The sequence below is a fragment of the Acromyrmex echinatior genome, chromosome 14 (assembly GCF_024713525.1).
Source record: "Acromyrmex echinatior isolate Ae372 chromosome 14, ASM2471352v2, whole genome shotgun sequence".
Taxonomy (NCBI): Eukaryota; Metazoa; Arthropoda; class Insecta; order Hymenoptera; family Formicidae; genus Acromyrmex; species Acromyrmex echinatior.
Genome location: NC_141865.1, coordinates 818084 through 842243, shown reverse-complemented (window position 1 = coordinate 842243; position 24160 = coordinate 818084). Strand labels below are relative to the sequence as shown.

The 24160-nt window shown below is 34.5% G+C and overlaps 2 protein-coding genes and 1 pseudogene across 8 annotated transcripts in view; 1 reads left to right on the top strand and 2 right to left on the bottom strand.

Annotated features, from left to right (window-relative positions):
* rad50 (DNA repair protein rad50) overlaps positions 1 to 24160 on the bottom strand; it is a 61703-nt gene that overhangs the window by 33519 nt on the left and 4024 nt on the right. The window lies entirely within an intron of this gene.
* Positions 1597 to 21906, bottom strand: LOC147907305 (uncharacterized; annotated as a pseudogene).
* LOC147907304 (uncharacterized) lies at positions 20236 to 23624 on the top strand. Its single transcript, XM_087413057.1, has 2 exons — positions 20236 to 20404; positions 21900 to 23624. Exons 1-2 carry the CDS (start codon positions 20236 to 20238, stop codon positions 22031 to 22033), a joined length of 303 nt encoding a protein of 100 aa, XP_087269183.1. The 3' UTR covers positions 22034 to 23624.

Below are 24160 nucleotides of genomic sequence, written 5' to 3'. Positions count from 1 at the left end.
TACGCGGATGTAATCAATCTTGCGATGCTCGTTTTTACGAACGGTTCACAAAAATGTACTTCGCCAAAGAGAGCAGCACATCGTACGAAGCGAAGGACAGTAACATGTAAATTTCAACGCTCAACACAGCAAAAATAAAAAACATGTTTTCAAATATGTAGCATGGAGCATTACGTAGCGCATTTACTTAGCAGACGTTACGACTGATGGTTACGGGCTACAAGTTTTTGGAAATTGAAAACAACGTTAGCTCGAGTTATGTGGAGATCGCCTTGGAAGATCATTGACATGATCTGACAAGAACTGTCGCCGACTCTCGAAACGACAAAGACAATTTTATAAGCGTTGAGCCGCTAACCGAATTTGCATGCTAAACTACGCTCATACGTCTCGATTTTTCCGTACGCATAATGATGATCGAAACGACGCTATGACGTATGTTGAGTTTGACGATCGTATCAATATAACATTTCAACGATTAGCTAAACTAGTAGATACAGTCGATATCAAGTATTGATATAAGATTCTCCAATATCGCGTTCCAAAACGCTACACGAGATAGCGATATATTCAACAAGCATCAGCTCATCGATTGCGAGTTATTAAATGTAATTTTTAATACGTATGAAAAACAATGTAAATAAAAACTTTTTCGTTCACATCACTATATATACTGTCTTTACTTCCCATCCATTATATCCTATGCCTCGATGCTCTCACACTTATTCATATAAACACCTGCCAGCGCTTCTCTCAACGCGCCTAGAGTTCTACATATAGTCTGTCAATAATCTAAAGTATTTAATATACAACGGCCAGTATATGTATGTATATATATATATATATATATATATATATAATATATATACTGCTACTGAATAGCTATCACTATATATATATAGTGATAGCTATTCAATAATAATAGTGGGTGATAGTCATTTTCTTCACGTTAGATAACTTGGAATTTCTCAAAAGAAAAAGAAATGCATTTTTCGTTAACTCCTTTTTTTAGATAATGAAAAATAATAAACAAGTATATTTGAAAACAACAATAGACTTATCAGGGTGGACTAAACTTTTCTGTTACAAGCCTACTCTACATCTCTAAGTTTTAGGCAGCTACACTTTTTCTTCGTACTCTCAGTAGATTCGAAGATTTCAAATCATTTAAAGTCTCTCTTAAAATCAAACTCTATCAGTCGATTAGTCTATCGGTTAGTCTTGTGAACGACAAATCCAGTTCACTTGTGAAGTTCACAAGTGCACGATATACGTAATCTTTCGGACACTGTGGTTATAATACGAAAGCTTCGATTTTGATCAATAGAACCAGAGCATTATCAGCCACTGTGTATCAAATAAATCAGGTATTTACTAACATCACTCGGAATACTGATTCGGTGGCAGATTAATGTTCGCGTTGCTCAGGGGTATCAATTGTTAGGAAATAATATAAGTACATTTATTAATTATCATAGATATTGATGTGGAGCATTGTGACTTTGCGTTAGGCTCGATATAATAATCGGAGTGTAGATATTAGCGTGTATGAAGTGTCGTGCACTCATTCGCAACGGTACTAAGCGCGTGATCAAGTTCTTATTATTTTGCATGCGATAAATACTCCAGATACAGATGAGATCCATTAATTCATGCTATTGTAAATCTTGCTAGTGTATGTTTCAGGGATTGTGCAGATGCTGCGATTATGCAAACAACATCCATAGAGTAGAAGAATGTGAGAAGTATTTGAAGGTTCTGGTGAATGACGCTATGGCAAATCGTATATTGAGCGAAAATAAGAAAGAAGACAACAATGATGGTACAGAGAAACCGGGGACTTCTCGTGAAGAAAACATAAATTTAAAATTATATCATATATTTATAAAAATAAATAAATTAATAAATATTTCTCATTAAATTTTATAAAAAGCTGTGATCAAATATATGTATATTTGAACTATACATCCGGGATATAAAATTTTTCAGCTATCTTCCAATTATCTTTTCCTTTGCTCATTCCTCGGTGGTTTCACTACAACCGCCTAACAGAATTCGACTTTTACAGGAAAATAGGCGTCACCGGCACGAAAGAATATACGAGAGGAAGAAAGAATAATGGAACTATCTCGTTCGTACACGATAACTAGTTCGAACTGTAATTGAAGCCATGTAATGATGAATTTTTATTGCTAGTAGGCTACTGGTTAGAACAGTACGTAAGTATGTATGTATGTGCACGCAAGGACAATATTGCTATTATTCACAGATGATGAAAAAAAAATTCATGAGCATGTAATACATCGTTGTTTGTGCGTGTATATAAAAGCAGTGGATGTAATGTGCCGAATAAAGCTGATTTACGTGGCCACGACTACACACAACACACGCACGCACGCACGCACACATATAGGAAACTTGTACGATCTCGGCGTCTATACGCGCGCGCGCGCGCGCGCGCGCGCGTGTGTGTGTGTGTGTGTGTGTGTGTGTGTGTGTGTCATATATATATAGACGCCGAAATCGCACAAGTTTCCTTTTCTTTTATCATACGTAAAGAAACGGACATACATATACTACATATATCGTAATTTGCGCAATTTATTATTTGTAATTAGGTGTAGTAAAAAGAAATCCATTATTTTTCCAATAAATGGCTTTAGTAATCTGTATCTCATCTACGCGTGATACAGATTTTTAAAGCCATTTATTGGAAAAATAATGGGTTTCTTTTTACTACACCTAATATGACAATATCTGTGTTATCGAGGGAAAGCATTAATTATTTATGCTATGAATTTTGTATGAGTATATTATACACTTCCAACTTCGATATGTTTATCGTAATTCTGATGTATGTATTTTTCTTTATCAAATTATAAAGATTTTGTTACGTTTTCCAAGTTTACTTAGATGTTTTTCGAAGGGAAGCAGGCTTTAAATTTTTTAATAAGAACTATTTTGTACCAAATGACAAACTTGAGAGATAATAAATTTTAAAGTATTTTTAAAATGAATATTGATTTTATGTGATATCAACAATATAAAAATTGATTCTTTTAATTTTTAAGTTTATTATTTCGAACAAACTTTAAAGATTTTAATAATATACTATTAATGACAGATTATAAATAATAAGACTATTCTCAATGATAAAAAATAAAGAAATGGAGTTTCTAAATATTCACTTGTACTTGTTATTGTCATTGTTCTAGGACCTAGATTTGTTATAATAGTATACTTTTCGCAGAAAAGCTGATGTCTAGCTTTTTTCCGCAAAGCCTAGAATGTAGGCTTTTTTCAATATAGTTTTTTTACTAGCGCGTCAAGGCAAAAGATAGGGAGTAAAAGAAAAAATATATATATATAGTAATGCAAACAAAAAATTTTTTTTATTCATATTACACTGATTTTTTCTTCATTTTTTATTACATTTTTTTCGCGATCGACGACGTTCGAATGCAATTGGTGGCTCGAATATCGTTAGCAGTGCTTTCTGGAAAAAGAGAAAAAACTTTTTTGACTACTATTCGTATTTTCAGCAGAGAATAAAATGCAGTAACACTAGTTAAGCAGTAGCGCTTTAAATATGATACCTTATGGCTTATATTTTGATATATAGCATTGATGACGTTGATAATGTGAAACACGTTAATGATTTTGATGCTTTTTCACCAAAGCATTTTCAATATCTTGCTTTTTCCCTCGATAGTAATGGATTTGGCGGACCTGGGTGACAAGGGACTGCTGAGGGGGATATCCTTTTGTTCGATCGATTTTTGGTGTATATATTTTTTACTCGGTCCATGTCTTAACGATCGTAATCGAAGCTTACGATTGAATGAAAAAAGCTATATACATTATTTATATATACTGTCAAATCGATGATATGTCGCGACGCATTAAGAGAAACGCCAATGTTTCGACTGCTAAACATAATGATAAAGGGACAAAAAAGTCATAAAAAAAATATATATGTAATGAGTTATAAGCGCTCAGTTCCACAGTTAATGTTCTGGAAGACAAACGAAAATGATCGCAATAATGGAAAAAGTATGGCCATCGTGCGAATGAACGATACCAATGTCGAATATATTAAAAACATAATTCACAACAGTCCGCGAATATTAAAGATAAAGTGTTCGAAGAAAGTAGATTTTGAAGAAATAACCAAGATTCCGACAAAGAAGTTATCTGATGATACTGGTTATGTTAGTGATTCGAATGAACACGATACGGATCACGCAGAGAAATTTGTGGCATTTCCAGAAATCCGTGCACTGTGTGAACAGCCGTACTAAATACTGCATGCTCCAGTGTTACTATACAACGAGTGGTGCTGTAACTGTATGTGCAGCATACATGATCCCAATTGGTTGACACCGATGTTGTGGGAATGTATCTTGTAAGGAAGCACGATATCGATTATAATGATGCTAAGCGGTCAGTCTTGCACGAATTGCAGAGTGCCAATATACTATATTTCCGTGCAACAAGTGCCCACTCTGCACACATTAAAAAAAATTGTGAGCGACACGCTATTGCATATGATGAAGATAGTGATGTAGATGATGTGCTGTATGTTCTCGATAATCCGCAAAAGAGAGACATAGGTGTACAAATATCGCCGGTGCAATTCCTACGCGATCGAAAATTAGGTATACGTAATGAGAAATATGGAATAGTTATCAGAGACTCAGTTTCTGACTGGTCTTTACTCGCGCGACAAAAAGTGTACCTATAGTAACGAGACAAATGTTACGAGAACGATCAGTATGAAAAGAGACAATGGTGGCATAGAAATGTCAATGTAATAAAGGATTATTAAGCAAAAAAATCGCAGATAAGAGCCAAGGTTGCATGTGCATTAAGATTCTTGCGGGTAGTGAAAAGTGCGTCGGACTGTTGATTATTGACATATATTATATGGATGAAGTTTCGTGATCGCGATAAGAATTTTGTGCTAAAACTGTTTTTCGATAGCTGCGACGATTAATGCTTTGAGTGTAAACAGTGCACTTTCGCAAACGTAATGACAAGGTATTAGAACGTTATGACATTCTAGATATATCGTGATGCTGTAACGCGTATGAACGCGTATGAATCACATGCAAGTGCTCCGTGGAAGAGTGTGACGTAGTCTAAAAAAATTCCGACGTTTGCAAATGATTTTGAACTTTCGTCGCTAGCGAGTCTTCCGTCGTTTCAAAAACGTTCTTCAAAATCATTTTCCAACGACTCTATCGTCGATACGATTTTGCGTGAAACTATTGACGTAGTGCGTGGTGACAATAACAACAATGGCACCGATGATGATAATGATGGCGATAGTGGAGAATACCCGATTACACTCCACGCAAAATACAACACGATGAGATGCGAGATTAGATGTGTCTATAGAATTAACTTTAACAAGCCCAACAGCGTCGGATCGTTGCTGGGATTGTTCTCATCGAAGTGTATACTGCGGTCGTGAAGATGACGCGAATCGGACGTGTCGATCAATACATAATGAACGTAAACGTTATCCGCGAGAGTGTAATGTGACCGCGGGAGCGTATAGCAACGCACATGATACACAAATTTTCGCCGAGCGTGCCGGCGCAGATCATTTATCTGCCGATCATCGCAAGGAGCATTATGGATTTAAAGATACGCATCGTCGATCAGAACAAACGATTGCTTGATTTTCGTGGAGAAAATATCACCGTTAGATTGCACGTATGACGGCGACAGTGATAACGTGAGCGTGAGATGCTCGTGCTGAACGGAACGGAGCGCACGCAGAAAAATAACGCATTCTTTAATATCATAGCTCGATAACACTCGTTCATCCAGTTGCATCAGGAAGAAGCTCAGCGCGTCAAACATTACATTTTGGAATTCGCGGTGTATAAACGTATGTATGAACGTATGTATAAACGTATGTATAAACTCATGACAAACAAAGTACATAGAAAGTACACGTGATAAAACGTATCGCGACACGTTCAAAATTCTTGGAAAGAAGGATCTGCCTTCCCTCTTCGATTCCAGAAATATACGTCACAATTTACGTGGATGCAATCAATCTTGCGATATCCGCTTGTACAAACGGTTGAAAAAATATACTCCGCTAAAAAGAGAGAAATGGCATCGTACGACGTGAAGAAGGAATACAACATGTTTCAATGTTCTATACACAAAAGAAAGAAGATGGTGCGGTGCGACAATATGATCGTTTGGTGGACAATCCATATTAAAAAGTAATATTTCTGAGATGGTGTGATCGTTTGGAGGCGATCGATATTATGTGAATCGAGTTATGTAGAAATCGTCCTGGGAGATCATCGCGAGACACGAACTGCCACTGTCTCTCGAAACGTGGAAGAGCCTCTACGAGCAGCGATGGAATAGTTACAAGATACTTCGAAACGATTTTTATAAGCGTTGCACCGCTAACCGTTAGCGTTTTCTGAACGATGCTACGCTCGATTCTTCATCTGTACTCATTACGATGACCAAAACAACGCTACGCCGTATTGATCTTAACGGATGTATCGATGTAACGTTCGAATAACGATTAGCTCGACTCGTCGATACGGTTGATGTCAAGTATACGCGATTCTCAACATCGCGTCTGAGAACTATACGTGATATCAATGAACATCTTCAATAAATATCAACTCATCGATTGCGAACTATTAGCTTTATTAGTTTTTAACGTATGAAAACCAAGTATAATAAGATATGAATAAAAAAAAAAATTTATTCACATTACTACATATGTCTTTTCGTATTCCCCATCCTTTATCTCGACGCACTAGTAAAAACCATATTGAAAAAAATTGCGTTATAAAAAAAAGACTTGTACTTTATTAATTCATTTCTTCCGTCCCGATATCACGTTCGACATCATCGCGCGCTCTATTTCTAACATGCGAGCCTTGTTACCTACATATTTTTGTGACATCTAAAGTTCTATAGTTCTGTAGTCCGCAAACATTTATGATCTTAAAGATGTTTCATATGCAGCATATAAATGTCCTAGATAACCACGATGGCAAAGGATGCTTCTCAGGTCAGGTCAGTCTTTGCTGAATCTTGTCCGCGCGCGAGATTAATATAAAGAGCTTAATATATTGCAACGTGAGTGATGGTAGAAGACTTTTGTGTTTATTAAGTGATTGGGTTAAAATGAAAGTGATAATATTGTAATTTTTTTAGAAAAAATTTTATCGACTTTTCTCCAGGATATTTTTTACAATAATAACAGCAGCAATGAGAAACTTATGGGATTTAATTGAAATCTTCTTCTCTTTTCGCGCTACCGCATCGTTGAGATCCTTTCCGCATCTACTGTAAAACACGTTCGCCCGCATTTGAGGTCTGTTTAAATAAAGTTTGGAAAGCAGGGAAAATTTCATTTTTCTCGACCAAGTGCCCTCGAAGCAATACCGCGGGAACGCTTGGAACGGTAATCGCATGGCCGTGCCACCACGAATTTATCCTGCACGCAGCAAGATCGCCAACATTTCTTTGATATCTTCGTTGAGAGAGTAAATAGCTTTTTTCTTTTTTATTTGCATCAAATATTTTTGGTGAATTTTGTTTTTCTAATGTTTTTTTACTTTTCTTTTTTTCATTATCTTATAGTCGATAATGAGCCGCAAGTCAGGCTCCAGTTACGGAATAAAATGAAGGGTACAAATCATCCCCTAAGTATAATAAATAGATTTCTGATTCACTTTTTCTAATTTTTTTTATAATACTTTTTTTAAATTCACTTTGTAATTTTTTCCATTTTTTCAGGGTGTACCTATCACAAGAATCTCAGTGTTATTTATTTCGCAGAACCTCTTCCATCAGAGTCAGCGCAATATATCACTTAACGCAAATTACATCGTCGTTTTTAAAAATCCACGTGATCGCGCTCAAATCCATCATTTAGCGCGTCAAGTCTATCCCGACAATCTGAAATTGCTAGAAGAGACTTATGCAGCGCTAACGAAAAATTAATTCGTTGAAAATTTTGAATAAATATAATTTGGAGCTCAATTATTAAATTTTTATATTCATTGGGCATACTATATTTATCAGATCAAATCAAACAAATTTTAGGAATGAGAAATGCTTCCAAAATGTAATAAAAGAATTGCAATATTTAAGTAACACAGACAGTTGTAAACATAATGTACATTTTGTTTTAAAAGCACTATTAGATGATAATTTAGAACTTAATGATCTTCTAAGTTTCAATGAAAGTTTCTCCAATAATTATTTTTGTAGAACTTATAATGAAAAATCAAATACATGTTTCGCAATATCAGAAGACGAAAATTTATTACGTATTCAAAACTATTCGGAAGATGTTTCTGAAGCACATGGTATTAAAAAAAGATGTATATTCAATGAAATCCCTTATTTCGATTATTCGATAAATATAATATGCGATATAATGCATAATCTTTTCGAAGGAGTTTACGATTTCGCAAAAATAATTCAATATTTTACAATAAAAAAGTATTTTACAATAGAACAATTAAATGATCAAATTAAATACTTCAATCATAATTCAGATTTTGATAAAGGAAACAAAATTTGTTAATAAGAATTGATCATTTGAAAAAAGAATATCTAATAATGATAACAGCAGAAATGTACGCACTAATCTGTTACTTTACCTTTATTGTAGAGATTTTTCTCATGATGATGAAGTAACAATTATCAAAGTTTAGTTTGAACAAACTAAATTTGTAATCGACTTCACTAAAATTTGGTTCGCATTAAATTAAATATTTTGTTCACTTAACTAAATTATTTAGTAATTATTAGCCAATATTTATTTGGCACTATTTCATCAAAGCATTTAGTAACAATTAACAAATATTAGCAATTATTATCAAATCCTTTTTTGTGTGTAGGACAATTCATTATAAATTTCGTTTTCTATAAATTTCGTCGCGATAATGACTGCATAGCATGAATCGCCGAGGAACTAAAAAATTTGGCGGATAAAGTAAAGACTATCTTGTTGATTAACGCTCTCATGGCAGATTTTACGCGAGACGAGTGAAAAAGTTTAACAAAGCTACGCACGTGCAAAAAATCATTCGCAAAAGACGACACGCAGGTATACGACCATTGCCATTTAACCGGACGATACAGAGGTCCTACCTATTCAAATTGTAACTTAAATTATAAAGATTCATACTGTATTCGCGTAGTTTTTCACAATTTATCGGGCAACGACGCATATTATTAAAAATATAGTTAACACGTATAAAGAATACGTAGACATACTTCTTATAACAAAAGAAGTAACAAAATTATAACAAAATATATTTCATTTACGAAATAGGTAATGACACTGAAAATGATCAGAAAACTATAAAATTACGTTTTATTGATTTATATAAATTTGTCAGTACTAGTTTTGATAAATTGGCGTTGTCTCTCGATAAGGATAAACTAAAAATTACGCGGTCAGAATTTTTCAATCTCAGTGTAAAGAATTTCGATCTGTTCACAATTCGAAGATGTATTTCCGTACGAGTACATTGATTGTCAAAAAGTTGAAGAAAACCGAGTTACCGCCGAACGAATCATTTTATAGCTCGCTCACAGGCGACACCATATCCGAGGATGATTGCGCGCACGTCGTGAACGTGTGATAGCGATTCTCCATTCGAAAGCTCGGTAAATATATAAATATAGCGGCTGTATTTAAAAACAGATGTCTTGTTGTTAACAAGTATCTTTGAAAACTTTCGTAATAAAAATACATCGTAAAACGTTGAATATTTTAATTAATGTAATAATAATTAAATATCACAAACTATAACTTGTGCGGTGGTTTCTTATGCTCTTCTTTTTATACTTTCGTAATAGTTGTATCACCAGGATCCGATCCCATATACAGGATCCGGCAAAATGATCTCCCACATTTTAATCTTTAATAAAAACGCCATTGTAAATGCTATTTAGATTTTATTTTTATTAACTGAAAATTTATGCTATGCCATTTGTTTTTATTGAGTTTTGAAAATTACAGAGTCCAAGTGGTGACCATTTTTTTCGATACACATTCGAAGCTGATTTCTAAAAGTTTCCATCACTCGATAATTTGAGGCGATATTCTTTTTCAGTTGATTTTCTTTTTAAAGTTGAACCTATAGCTCTAAAATTTGAAACCCACAACAGTATTGTTTTGCGATCTGGAACTGGAGCATGTCTACCAAGCGCGAAGTGAGTACGAAAAGTTCTTTGCGTCGTAATCACAGATTCGTTACTTTTCATAAATGTTTCGATAACGAAGGCACGATGCTCGCTCGTCCAATTCATGACGACAACTGAAATGGCAAGGCGCGAGCTACCAACCGACTACGCTAAGCTCCCCCTCTCTTCAGTGGTTCGGGGACAGTGGCGGTGCAAAATGTGGGAGATCATTTTGCCGGATCCTGTACTATTATACACAATATTATACAAGTTTTATATGGAATGCGATGTTAAAACATACTGCTGTAGGAATTATGTGAAGTCAAGAAAATAAATTTGAAAATCAGATTTGATTAGGAAGAATAGAAAAATATCAATATTTGTTATATCGTGATATGAAAGCTTTCGTAGTTAACATTTGCAGTGTTAAAAATTTCATGAAATATACTTTTAAGTTACACAATTTGAACTTAATTTCATGACATTATATTAAATTTAATATATTTATAACTAAAAAGTATATTTGTGCACATGTACGTAAAATTTAATGTACATGTTCATTACATTTAAGTAACTACTATAATCTTAACTACTTAATCTTCAATTAAATCATTACTTTTAATTTCGTTCATAACCACAAGTTTTATTTACATGTAAAGAAAGCTCGTGATTACATTTCTAACAGTATATTATTAACAGTTTAGTCGCGCTTTACTGACTATGTCTCAGTCTTTTCTCAGTTCCGCAACAATTTCTCTCACAATTTTGTCTCTCGTAGTCCATTACTTCTACTCGTAATGCGTAACTCGTAATTTATAACTATATAACAATTTATAGCAGTACAATCGTACAATTTGCAACGCGTGGTTCACAACTCGTATAGATTTAGTCGAACTTGACTTTCATCTCGCATATCTAACTTCGCTGAACGAACTTAACCGACTCCGAATATTTCTGATTTCGAAACGTGATCGACGCGGCTCGATCTTGTGAAGTTGTTATCGTATTTCGATCAAATTTCCGCGATTTAACGCGGAAATGCAATCCTACAATCGGTCATCTTGTAAGCATGTTTGTCCTCGAACGTCAGATAAGATTGTCTTCATCCTCAGAGGAATCGTCACTACTTTCGTGAATCATGGCTTCATAAAATCGGCCATCGTTGTTGTGTAAGTAGGACCCTCGCCAATTTTGTGGACCGACGTTAATTTCACATCACTTTTGTGATCTTGTACGGCCCCAAATATTTATCGGCAAACTTCATTCGTTATGTGCACTTAATGACCACTATATCGCCTTCCCAATAACTTTCACTTCTCTTTCTTTTCTTATCGAATGTTTGCTTATTTTCTTGCTATAATTTGGCTATATTCTTCATCACTTAGAGCCATAGTTCCAGCCATTCATACGAATCGGCTTGAAAAGATTTAAGCCATTCCTTCTCTAATATCTCTCGAATTTCCAGTTGGTTTTTCAGTTTTGGATGTGCTCCAAAAAGTACACGGAAAGAAGCGCCAATGCTTCGGTGAAGTACAGTATTCAAATACTGTTGAGTCATTTCGACGTATTTATACCACTCATTTGGTTAAAAAGATATGAGTGTGTTTTGTTGATTTGTTCGTTCCGTCCGTTTGCTCTGAGCACTCCTGTCATTATAAGCATATGTTCAATATTCTCCGTTCAATATTCTCTGAATTCGTTCGACGTAAAGACCGTATATCGATCAGAAATAATTCGACGTGGATTACAAAAAATTGCTGCCTGTTTCAAACGTGCTTAATACCTTCTGCGTATTGGTAGTAGTGTAAAACCATGTAAATTTAGAAAAAGCATCAACAACTGCATTTGTATTTATAGGATTTTTTCATTGAAGGCAACGGTCCAAAATAATCGACATGTATATACAATCGCTTTTCTTTTTGATCGGATACATTGATGTTTTCCTTGTTTTCCCTCAACCAAAATACAAGTAATACAATTACACATAACTTTTTTGATATGCTGTCGCAGATTGGGAATCCAATAATCGAGTCTCACTAAGCTCTCAGTCTTAACGACCTAGAAATGGCTTCGCTCATGTGCTCGCCGGATCTGGATCTGCATCTTCTTCGGAATTATAAGTTGTAAATCACCATTAGACTTTCTAGATAACAAATCTGGTAACAGATAGCTTCAAATTTGTCCGTGAAGTCTTCTCATTCCGTCATCTTCTTTCTATGTCCTCTTATGTCTAGACAGCTCTGTGTGTGCATCTGACTCTTCTCGTACATACAGATCCTTTTTGTTCATGGCAAGCACGAAGACGCAACAGTCGATTAAGATCCTGTACTGAACGTACTCAATAAATAGAAAAATTTCCTTAGTACTTGATTATAGCCAAGACTTTTAATTTGCAACTTGCATACTTAGATTCAGCAGGCATCATTTTTCCACTGGAATAATAAACGGAATGGAAAAGATCATCTTCATTATAGATTTAAAGTAGAATCGCACCATATCCGAGCGTAAAAGCATCTATATGTAATTCCGTATCTGCTTCAACTCGATACAGATTTAACACTGACTTTTCGACCAATATTGTTTTTAGTCATATAAATGCACTTTTTTCTACATCACCGAAATGGAACTGTGTATCTGTCCTCAGAAGATTCGTTAGTGGACGTGTTTATTACAGAGATCGAAGGGAACTCTTGGGAACTCGTAATAATCGTCGGGGATGAAAGCAGTGTATTTCCTACTCAGCTCGCCCATTTCCACGGAAAAATTCATTCTTTAAATCAAACATACTGAAAACTCGAACGTTCTGTAATAAGTTCCTGATCCTTTATTTGCGGCAGCAGGTAGTGATTATCTTTAATAATTTATTTGTTAAGCATACGATAGTCCACACAACCTGGCTGACCTGTCCTTTTTTTTTACTAGCACACACAGGACTGGCGTAATCTAAAGTTGATGATTGAACGATTCATCTATTTATCCTTCTTCGATCCATTCATCAATCTGTTTATTGGCCGCAAGATTTTCCGATAGGAATACCCAGAACTTTTATTTGCTGTCCGTAAACTACAACTTTGATATTTTAGGGGTTGTAGTACGACAAGACTGTTTATATAACAGAGCATCACCTTTGTGTTTCAGTCCTGAATAAAGTCGCCCTGAAAAGGACGGTTTGAATTTTATAGGATAACCAACGTTTGACTGATTTGGGTTGAGCCCTGACAAGGACCCGACAGCGAAGGATATTAGTCGCTAGATTTCTCTACGACTTCGTCGATTAAAACTCCTCCGCGTTACTAACTCTTACGCGGATGCGGGCATGATAAAGGGGAGTTTCGGTGATATTGAGTCTTTCATATGATCCTGATCTTTGTACATATTGGAGATGAGACGTCTAGGCGAGCTCGATAGTGTTAGTAATACTAGAACTTCGAAGGCAAAAGTAGGAAAGACAGGGCGATAAAGCCGAGCGTCTCCTCGAAAGATTCGTGAAGGCATCGTTCTCCTCAGTGGCTGGTTTAGCAAGTGGAGTCGTCACGATCTCTCCTTTTTCGCTTCCCTCCTAGTCGTGTCTCGAACTATTGGAAATTCCTCAGGTCTTCTGCTTACAGACGAGATCATCGATGGCTGATGGACTGGGTACTTCGAGAGATAAGACCGCAGGCGGAACTACTGCACCAGGTACCTTATATAGCACGAGGACCGCAAATGGCAATGTGCCGAGTATCAACGATCGTGCAAGATCGAAGACCGCTGACGGTAAAGTGCCGAGTACTGCCGATCTAAAATGATCGGAGACCACAGGCAACAATTCTTCTGACTCTTCTCTATGTTCGGTTCGAATCCCAGGGTGATCACGTAAGTCTCAGAGGGGATTGTCTAAGGTGTTTCTCTAATTACCTAGATTGATCGACAGTTACTCCTCGGACAGTGTTCTTGCAGAAAAAGTTATTCGAGAATGTTGCTCGGGTCGTCCGCCAATCTTCTTATATATCCGTCTCGCGGAATTTTGAACACGAGAGATTGATATGCTCGACGTCTTCTTGGGAGCGTGGCGCAAAGTACTTAACCAGCAGGTGGCCGCATATGCGCGATCTGCACGCGTATGTGGCATATGTGTACCGCATATACACACTCCGATCAACTGTTCAGTGATTGTCAACACTTAATATCCTTACTAATCGGACATACGCACACGCAATTTTTTCTTAATTTCGTATTTAGATAACCATGCGCGGTCACGATTTGTTTATGGGTCTTTTCCAGAATTTTTAACGGCTGTCTCACATCCTGGATCCAGACTCCAAAAAATCGTAAGATCGTGACTTAGGAATTCGTAAAGTCGGAAATTTAAATTTGATATTTACTATATTGCGATACGAGAGCTTTCAAAGATTATTAATAACTTAGTCGCGCTTTACCGGTTATATCTGTCTTTTCTCAGTTTTGTAAATTGCTATAACAATTTTCTCTCGCAAATTGCTATAACAATTTTCTCTATCTCTCGTAGTCCGTCACTTCTACTCGTAACGCATAACTTGTAATTTATAACTATAGCAATACACTCGTATAATTCGTAGCGTGTTCAAAACTCGTACAGATTTTACGTCAAACTTAGCTTTCGTCTTGTACGTCTAGCTTTATCAAACGAATTCAACCGATTACAAATATTTCTAATTTTGAAATGTGATCAACGCAGTTCGATCCCGCGAAGAACAATCGTTATCGTGGTAAGAAAAGATAAAATGTAATAGTGCATGCGCATGTTCTTCTTACGACATGACTAATCAATCAAATGCTACATTCTTTTAGCATTCTTTTAGCATTCTTTTAGCATTCTTTTGAACAAATTGACTACTGCGCATCCTTAAAATTGTTTATGCTTTGGTAGTCTTAATTGGTCCTAACTGAAATCTGTATTCCATTGGTTGAATTTTAGGATTTTAGGATTAAGACCGAAGCATAAACATCAGGCATTACATCTTATCTTTTTCCACCATGTTACCGTATCACAATCGAACGCGATATCTCGATTCGTGATTTAACACGGAAATGCGATCTTATACGCCTGTCAATTTCCAACTTCTTATCGAATTGACATAGTTCTATTCGTCGAATGCAGTATACGTGGTGGTCCGAGTTAATGTTCCAATAAGTACGCAAGAACGAGTACATGCAGTCATACGATCCATCGAAAAAGTCGACATATTATGTACTTTGATATAAACAATCTGTATAGTTGGGCAATGTGTCAGCCATTGCCATATCTCAATTTTCGAAGGATCGACGATGTGGGAGGATTCTGATAGCGTACATTGGTAAGTGGCCAATTTAAAATATTTTCATTAATAAAGCAATAAAAAGTTACTAGGCACCGGTTGATCTGAGTAGATATATAATATCGCATGTGCGCTAACAGAATCCGCCCGACAACATAGACAATTATGACGTTACAACCATCGTAACAGATTCATCGACGGAGTACATTCTCGAGGTAAATTTGGAGTATCCGCAACATCTCCATGACACGCACTCCGAGCTACCGCTTTATTCGACGTGCGAGAAATCATTCGGTAAATAAAAAGACAAGTTCTTGCGACATTGTATAATAAAATGCGTTACGTATATAATACACTACCGCAATCTGCAGCAATGTACTCGTCACGGTCTTCCTATCACAAAGAACCAATGTATATTACAATTCGTGCAATCTCCATGACTTCACGAGCACATCGAACTCAATACAAATTTCAGAATTAGCGCGAACAATGAGATTGAGAAAAATTTATATAAATTAACAAACAACGCAGTCTTCGGCAAAACAAAGGCATGGAGAACATGCGCAATCACACTGACGTACAACTCGTGACATTAGGACGGGAGATACATGTCCACTTAAGTTGGAGTTAGTATTAGAATTAGAATTTGAATTTTATATTGAATTTGAATCTGCATCTGAATTAGGAAATAGAGTTTGATTTCGAAATTGAGATTGATTTTGATCCTAATTTTGATGTTGAATTTGTATTTGAATTAGAATTACAATTTGTATTTGAATCGATTTTTGAATTAAAATGAGAATTCGAATTTGAATTTACATTAGAATTACAGTTAGAATTTGAGATTGATTTTGATTCTAATTTTGATGTTGAATTTGTGTTGTTTGAATTAGAATTGCAATTTGTTTTTGAATCGATTTTTGAATTAGAATTAGAGTTAAATTTAAGATTAGTTAATTCATTGAATTCGAATATTTGTATAGTGGACACAAATACATCGTAATCTTCTTCGGTCGTATTTATTACCCGTAAATATGCCTTTCCATCTCGTACGATCACCAGCGCATTACCTAAGTAAATCCTTCTTTTAATTCTGGATTAACGATTTGAATGTATAATTGTGAATTTGCGCTTGCAGGAATAATTAGAATTTCCTTAGGTTCGAATGGTATCCTAATATCATCCCATTCCGGGTGATTTGTCTTGTAATTTACGTTGGATTTGCATTGATTAAAGAAATCGGAACCTATTATTCCGTCCTGTGGTATAGGAAATTCATCTTCCACTAAACGAAATGCGACTGGACGTCCTAAGATATCTACCTGTCCTAGCTCTAAGGATACATGCGCCGTAATTCCCGTTAATTTCAGAATCTCGTTCCTATTTACTTGGACATTAGATTTTAGGAATCCTTTTTTGATGTTCGGTTCCCCGAACCGCTGTCTATTAGGAATTCTAAAGAACCGTTCAAATCTCTGCTTTCTAGTCTGACTGTTGGTACTTCTTCTGTGCGCGTTAGATTGATTGTTCGATATCCGTATCGAATGCCGTCATTATCGCTCGAACGGGGCGTATGTTTGTATTTCCCGGAATCGTCCCTGTCTTCGCCGGAATTTCCCCGTTTCCCTGCGCTTGGCTACTACGAACCTGATTGTTAAATGCTCGCTTGCAGCATTCTTCAATTGTATGTCCCACCTTTTTGCAATATCTGCAAATAATTTGAGACGTATTACCAGGATTTTGTGGTCCTCCCAGGGGTGGTGGTATTCGCGTATTGTAATTTCGATTATTCGATGCGAAGTTCGTTTGACTTGAGTTTACGTTAGATAAAAAAATTTCGTCTAGATTGATTGCTGCTGATAAGTCTACAACGGTCGGCAGTATGCCCGATTTTATGGCAGTATTGGTACATTATTGCTTCGGCATTTACCCGACGCAAGGGCGCATTACCTGCGTGTTTGTTATCGCTTTTTTTCTCCAAGCACTACTTGTCTTATCGTTTTCACAGTTTTCTCTTTCGGCGTTTATAGCGCGGCTCTCCAATTCCTTCCTGTTCCTTCTTTTGATATTATTATTTCCGGATTTAAACCACGTAGGAAACATACTCTTAAACATGCTCGTCCACGGATCTCTTGAAATCGTGACTAATTTCATTCGATTGCCGTTTTTGGGCGTCTATTATACGCTTTCCTATTTCGCGGACACGATTCGCATAACTGATACTTTTTCGTCTCTCTTCTGACATAAGCGAGTCGAGCTTGCGCCTCATAAACCATTTCTCTAGGGCCATACTTGCTACGTAAAAATTCGATTAAACCCTGTAAGGAATTAAATACTCTCCCGAGTATGGATCTATGAGCATCACTCTTTAATTTGTTACATATTGCGCGCACTAAGATAATTTCTTGTGAAGGTACAATCATGCTGAGCGCTTCTTCACATCTTTCCATGAAATGAGTAAACGCGATATTATCTCCGTCAAAACTAGATACAGCTTCTAACGCGTCTCTGATTGAAAAGTAAATGAAATTAAGGTCGGTAGATAGTGTCGTTGGAGTATCTTGTGATTGTTCTAAATGTTGCTGCTGTTCTTGCAATTGACGAATGACACGTTCTTGTTGTTGCAATCTTCGTTGTAGATCGATGATATCGACTTCGTTTGTCATGGTAGTATTGTTTATTACGAGATTTTTTCCTGGTTGAGTATGCAGTACCTTGCTCATAGATAAAACTTTTGCATAGCTTAGTCACTTGCGATTTCCTTTCCGTACAGCCTAACAGAGCGTATCCCACCGTTGTCACCAAATTTTGTTACGACGAATGTTACTATTGAGATTTTCTCCGTTTTTTGATTCAATGTATTTAAACAATTTACTCGGGGATCGGAGATTAAGTTGTGTGGTTAAGAATGCGGTTCACTGGGAAGTACCGGATAATTTATAGGAAGGGTAATCTTGAATCCGGTGCCAAAAAGATCGCGAAGTTTATAGGCGAATCTACGTGGATCGCCCTTAGAATGTTTTTGTAATTAGGAAACGTGAGATTGATCCAATTTCCTTAGAGTGTAGACAGGTTCGCGGAGTGAGTCTACCGGTTTGTCTTGATCTAGCAATTGCGCAAGTTTTTGGAAATAGGGGAAAGGATCTTGATTTGAAATAAGGGCTGATTTAATTTGGAATCTTAATCTCTTTTCTCTTTGTCTTCGTCCCTCTTTGGTAGGCATGAAGGTAATGCAAAAAAAAGAATTAATTATAATAATAATGTTCCGAAGAACCGTCATAAAACGGGGGCCACGCTATTGGCAGCGATAGTCGTAACAGCTCTCTGGTTGAGAAAATTATGAATTCTCTGAGGAAGTGTTAATAAACGAGGGCCACGCTATTAGCAGCGACAGTCGCAACAGCCCCTCGGATATCCATACATGTATATGTACTTGTATGTAACCGAAGATTAGAGATTTAGAAATTCCGTTGATAGATTCGATTCAATATTTTCGTTTATTAAAATAAGTAAATGCGATAAGTAAAACAATGCGAAAAAGAAAAGTGAGGTTCTGATGAAACGCGAAAATAGTTCTCACCTTGATTGTATAACTGTAATTGTAGCTGTAACTGTAATTAAATAATTGTAACTAACTAACCGACTGACTGTTTCTGTTTTTGACAGCTCCTTTTATATTTTGAAAATAGGTATGAGAGTGTCCTTTCAGAACCAATCGACACTCCTCAAAATTTGGTAGAACCTATACTCGCGCTTTCCTTGAAATAAGGCAGCAAGGCTCCACGTAAGCCCTACTCCCCACTCTACAAGTTTATTCTTAATAAGTAATAGTTGAGTTTTAACAATTTGTAGTAATAAAAATTCCGTTTTTCTTAATACCTTTTATGCGAGGCGAATCCACTGCATTCATATGTTTAAAATTTAACTTTATTAGAAAAAGCAAAAGGGAAAAAAAAGATATTCGTTCTCGCATTCAGGAAGATTTCTATTTTACTGCTAATTACTTAATCGTTAAACGCTAATATAATATACACTATTACTAATGTTAATGTACGCTTTTATATTTGTTATTTTATAGGAGGGCTTCTTTGAGAAAGATCGTGTGATATTCTTAGACATTCTTTAGAATAATCTGTAGATAATTTGTATGACGCATAAAAGTATATAACGTGATCTATCTGTTGATTTGAATATTTAAATAAAGAAACTGAATATACCCTCTTATAAAAGAGAAAAGGAATTTTCGGTTTTGAAATAAAGATAAAATATTAACCTAGCGATAAGATAAAAAATAAGGTATAAATCATATATTTACGATAAAGAATAAGAGGATTTTATCGGGATGTAACAGGTAATATGATAAGGTACTGAACTCTTTAATGAATGACTTAAGAAGTATAGAAAAAGATATGGAATAGTTATTTCTGTTGCTGATAGAACAATTAATTTTGTTGGTACTATAGTAGCTGTGTTAGGTGATAATTTAGGAAGTCATCAAATAGGTTTTACAAAATTGATGATAGAAAATGTTCATTCTTCGGAATATTTCTGTCGTTTTTGTGATATAACTCAGAATCAGTTATAATTAAAATATGTGTACAAATATTAACAGGAATCCAAACAATTATAACTTACATTATTATTTTACATTTGGTTCGAGCCGGATCTCACTTCTGGCCATTATGTCTAGTATTCGTAAAATTGGGTAACGCACCGCAATATCAGTGAATCTCGAAATTACGATAAAGAGACAATTTCAAAGATGTCGGAGATTGCTGATCTTCGCCGAGCGCGAGGCTATGTAAAGGCAAAGTTGACGAGATTGCGAACGAGAGTGACACAAGCTAATGATGGATCTGGCATTGAATTTGACAAGGAACAAGCAGAAGTTCGCGATTTTCCATGTAAACGAATTGTCATTAAAGTTATAAGTAAGTAAGATGAACTGCGTATTGAGTTAATCCTTCATAACACATACACAACATTTAGTTTGGACAAACAATTATAACTTACTATAAAACAAGTCAAAACAGCGATGAAAATAGTAAAGGGTGTAAAGCAAGATTCACCTTTGAAAGCTAGGATTAAGGAAGGATAATGAGAAAATATAATAATGCTCTAATGGTCTTAATTTGATATCTGGAAAAATATTTTAATCTTAGGAATAAATATTCATTAATTTTTTCTTCTTCATTAATTTTTTCTTTCTAATAACGCAACTTGACCAAAAGATAAAGCAGGAGCACATATCAAAGAACAGATTTCTCGAAGATGCAGTACTTTCTGTAATATAATATCCTTTCAGTGTCTTTCTATTAAATTATAGTACAGTTTTTTTAGACGATATCCACGTATAATGTTATCGTGCCTCTTTATTTACACTGTAAAAAAATTTCATGTAAAATTACAAAAATTAAAGTGGGTAATTTTGAGACCCACTGTAATAGTTGTAAATTTCTATGCGTTTGTAACTTTTCTATATATAAATAAAATTAATTAAATAAATTTCTTAATTTGTAATTAAGTAGATTACAAAAGTATATTTACAATGTGTATGTAAAGTTACAGGATGATAATGTAACAATACTTTTTGCAATTATATTATTACATATTCGAATATTAAATTACTGTGTAAATGCACAAAATGTTAATGTGAATGTAATATTTGAATTTTAATAATAATTTTCCAGAATATATTAGGTGTAGTAAAAAGAAATCCATTATTTTTCCAATAGATGGCTTTAGTAATCTGTATCACGCGTAGACGAGATACAGATTACTAAAACCATCTATTGGAAAAATAATGGATTTCTTTTTACTACACCTAATATATTCTTCTGCATTATCTGCTTTTACCAAAGAACGATATGTATCCTTAGAACATTGATTTTGTAAAAATTGATGTTTTTGCGATAATAATTTAATTATGTTCTTAAAATTTTGTGAGTGCTTTTAATGATATTCTTAAAATATTTATGCTTGCTTTCAAATCGCAAAGTCCATAAATGTTTAAGTGGATCAAATTAAAGGATTACTACTAATATTTCCTTTAGTTGTTTACGATTCAATTAAAAATACTGAAGATAATATTTGATCACCAATATATTGGTTATTATACAATATATAATTCAACAGTTCAGTAGTTGCTTGCTTTTTGTATTATATTACAAAAAGCAAGCGATTACTGGACTGTTTCTTTCATTTTCTCTGTTGTAAAGCTTAAGTTGTCTTAAGCTTATAACCGAGAATGATTATTTCAGCAAGATAACGACCCTAAACACCTTGGAACATGCAACTCCTTTTCTAAAAATAAAATAAAAATTTTAGACTGCTCCAGTTAAAATCCGGATTTAAATCCTATCGCATTTGTGGGAAGAATTCCAAAAGGCGTTAAAGATATAAATATTCGAACAAATCTTTTTTCAGATATTAAAAGAGGAATGGAAAAAATCTCTCTTACACGCCACATAAAATTCGTTAACTCAGTGCCAGATCGTTGTGCCGCAGTGATAAAAGTAAATGGATATGCGACTAAATATTATATTAAGACAGAATATTAATACATCTAAAATATAGTGCGATTTTAGTTACAAATTCCGACTAAAATTGAAAATTCATATATTGTCAAAATATACTTGTAGTTATTTCAAATCGAATTTTGTTATAAGAATAACATATATAAGGTGTCTTTAAATTTCGGCATTATTCATCCTGAGTAGATAGAGCGGACTAAACTGAGAGAATACAAAGAGATAACAATGAAATCGATTCCAACTCGTTATAGCCATAGGTCATGTCAAGTGATGCTGGGTAAAAGGATATTTATTATCACGTCGCACCTCTCCTTGTGAATCGAAAAATCTTGTATCACTTTGCAATTTTCGCAATGGTTAATCAGATATTAATTACTAAAAATCGCTAAATATTGGTTTTCAATAATTTTTTACTCAAATATTAACTTTACAGAAAAACTGCAAGAAATAAAAATCATTAATTTTCTTTTCATAAAGTTTTGAGAATTTTTTCAGAATTTTTGAATACCGTATTTTCTCATGTTGGTAAGAATTAGAAAATGCAGTACTAAAAAGTTGATAAATTTTGAAAAAATTCTTAGAGTTCTATGAGAAAAAATTAATGATTTTGTCTGTTGCAGATTTTCTGTGAAATTGATAGTATTTGAGTAAAAAGTTATTCAAGATCAATATTTAGCAATTTTTAGTAATTAATATCTTGTTATTGCGAAAATTACAAAAAAAAATAGTAGAGAACTTTTCGTTCTCAGTTTAGTCCGCTCTATCTACACAAAAGCGATTGGCCAAAACTTACAGAACACTGTATATTATAAAGATAAAAAACCTTTTCTTATTATTTATATAAAACTATGTACCATTTGAAAAATCCTTTTAAATAAAAAACAATTTTTAATTTAAAATTGCCATTAGCTTTTGTCAATTGTCTTTCTTATTAGAAAGTTCTCTTGAAACATGAATGTTTTAATACAATATTTTCACACACAGCTGTGATATACTCTCTTCAATAATACTTCAATAATACTTTATCGTTATTTCAAAAGATATAAGTTTATTAAATAATATCTTTCTTTAAGGCGCTATTCTGCAGACATTTGGTACAACAGTCAACTTAAAGAAGCCATTATGTAAAACGTTGGTTTAGCACAAGTGCTCAATGAGTGATATAAGCTGCATTCCGCAAAGCGCATATGCGCCAATTGAGAGCGTTTTAACGTCCTGCATATGCGCGCAGTGGCCGCATATTGTTTATGAAGTTCAATAACGTTGTTAGTAAAAAAAATGCGCATAAACTGCTTCAGAATAGAAGCACTAGTAACTTTAATATCTAGTAACTTTCAGGAATAGGAGAATGATCACAAGCAATCGGACTGTCCTTTATTCAATTGAAGTTTTTTCGTGGAACGGCCAGAATTGCCAGAAACTTCCAGAAACGCAAACATTCGATTTTTTAATCGATCTTGTTTTTTTAAGTAAGTACCATTTAAAACAATTTTAAAAAGAAGAATTGAAACATTTGAAACATTAGTAGCGTTCATTTATCTTTGTGAACCGTCACCCAACTTTAAGATAAAAAAAAAATTATTAATATATCTTGATTCAGAATCATTTGTAGATGCACCATTTAAAAGTTACAACAAACTGATGATAAACAAATTACGTAATTTTACAAATTCTTGAGATATCTCAAATTATATATATATATATATATATATATATATTTATATAGATATATATATATTATGAAAGGTTGTAAACACATGTATACATATTTATACCATTTTTTAAAGATTTTTTGGGATATAGATTTAGTAGATTTCGAAATTCATATAAACAAAGATCCAATTTTAAAAAAGATAATAAAGAGATATTAGTTCTTTTTATATATTTTTCTTAAAAGACACTAAAAAGTTTGCGATCTGCAAATTAAAATCAATGTATCAAACAATTAATAGAGAGAAATATAAATAATTATAAATACTGAAAATTATCATACTGAAAATTTTCAGGTGTTGCCATGAACCATAATGACATTAATATCTAATTTTTTGCTGGAATTGATTGATTTCCAAATTCGTTACTTCTTCCTTCCAATACTAGACCAATCAATAAACCATGAGCAATAGGACTGAGGAGGAGGATTCCTCTCTCATTCGA

Excerpts from the sequence above, each read along its gene's own strand:
- LOC147907304 (XM_087413057.1), top strand. The coding sequence starts at position 20,236 with ATGTCGGAGATTGCTGATCTTCGCCGAGCGCGAGGCTATGTAAAGGCA. Across the intron at positions 20,405-21,899 it reads AATTGTCATTAAAGTTATAA|ATATTAAAAGAGGAATGGAA; the intron begins GTAAGTAAGATG and ends ATCTTTTTTCAG.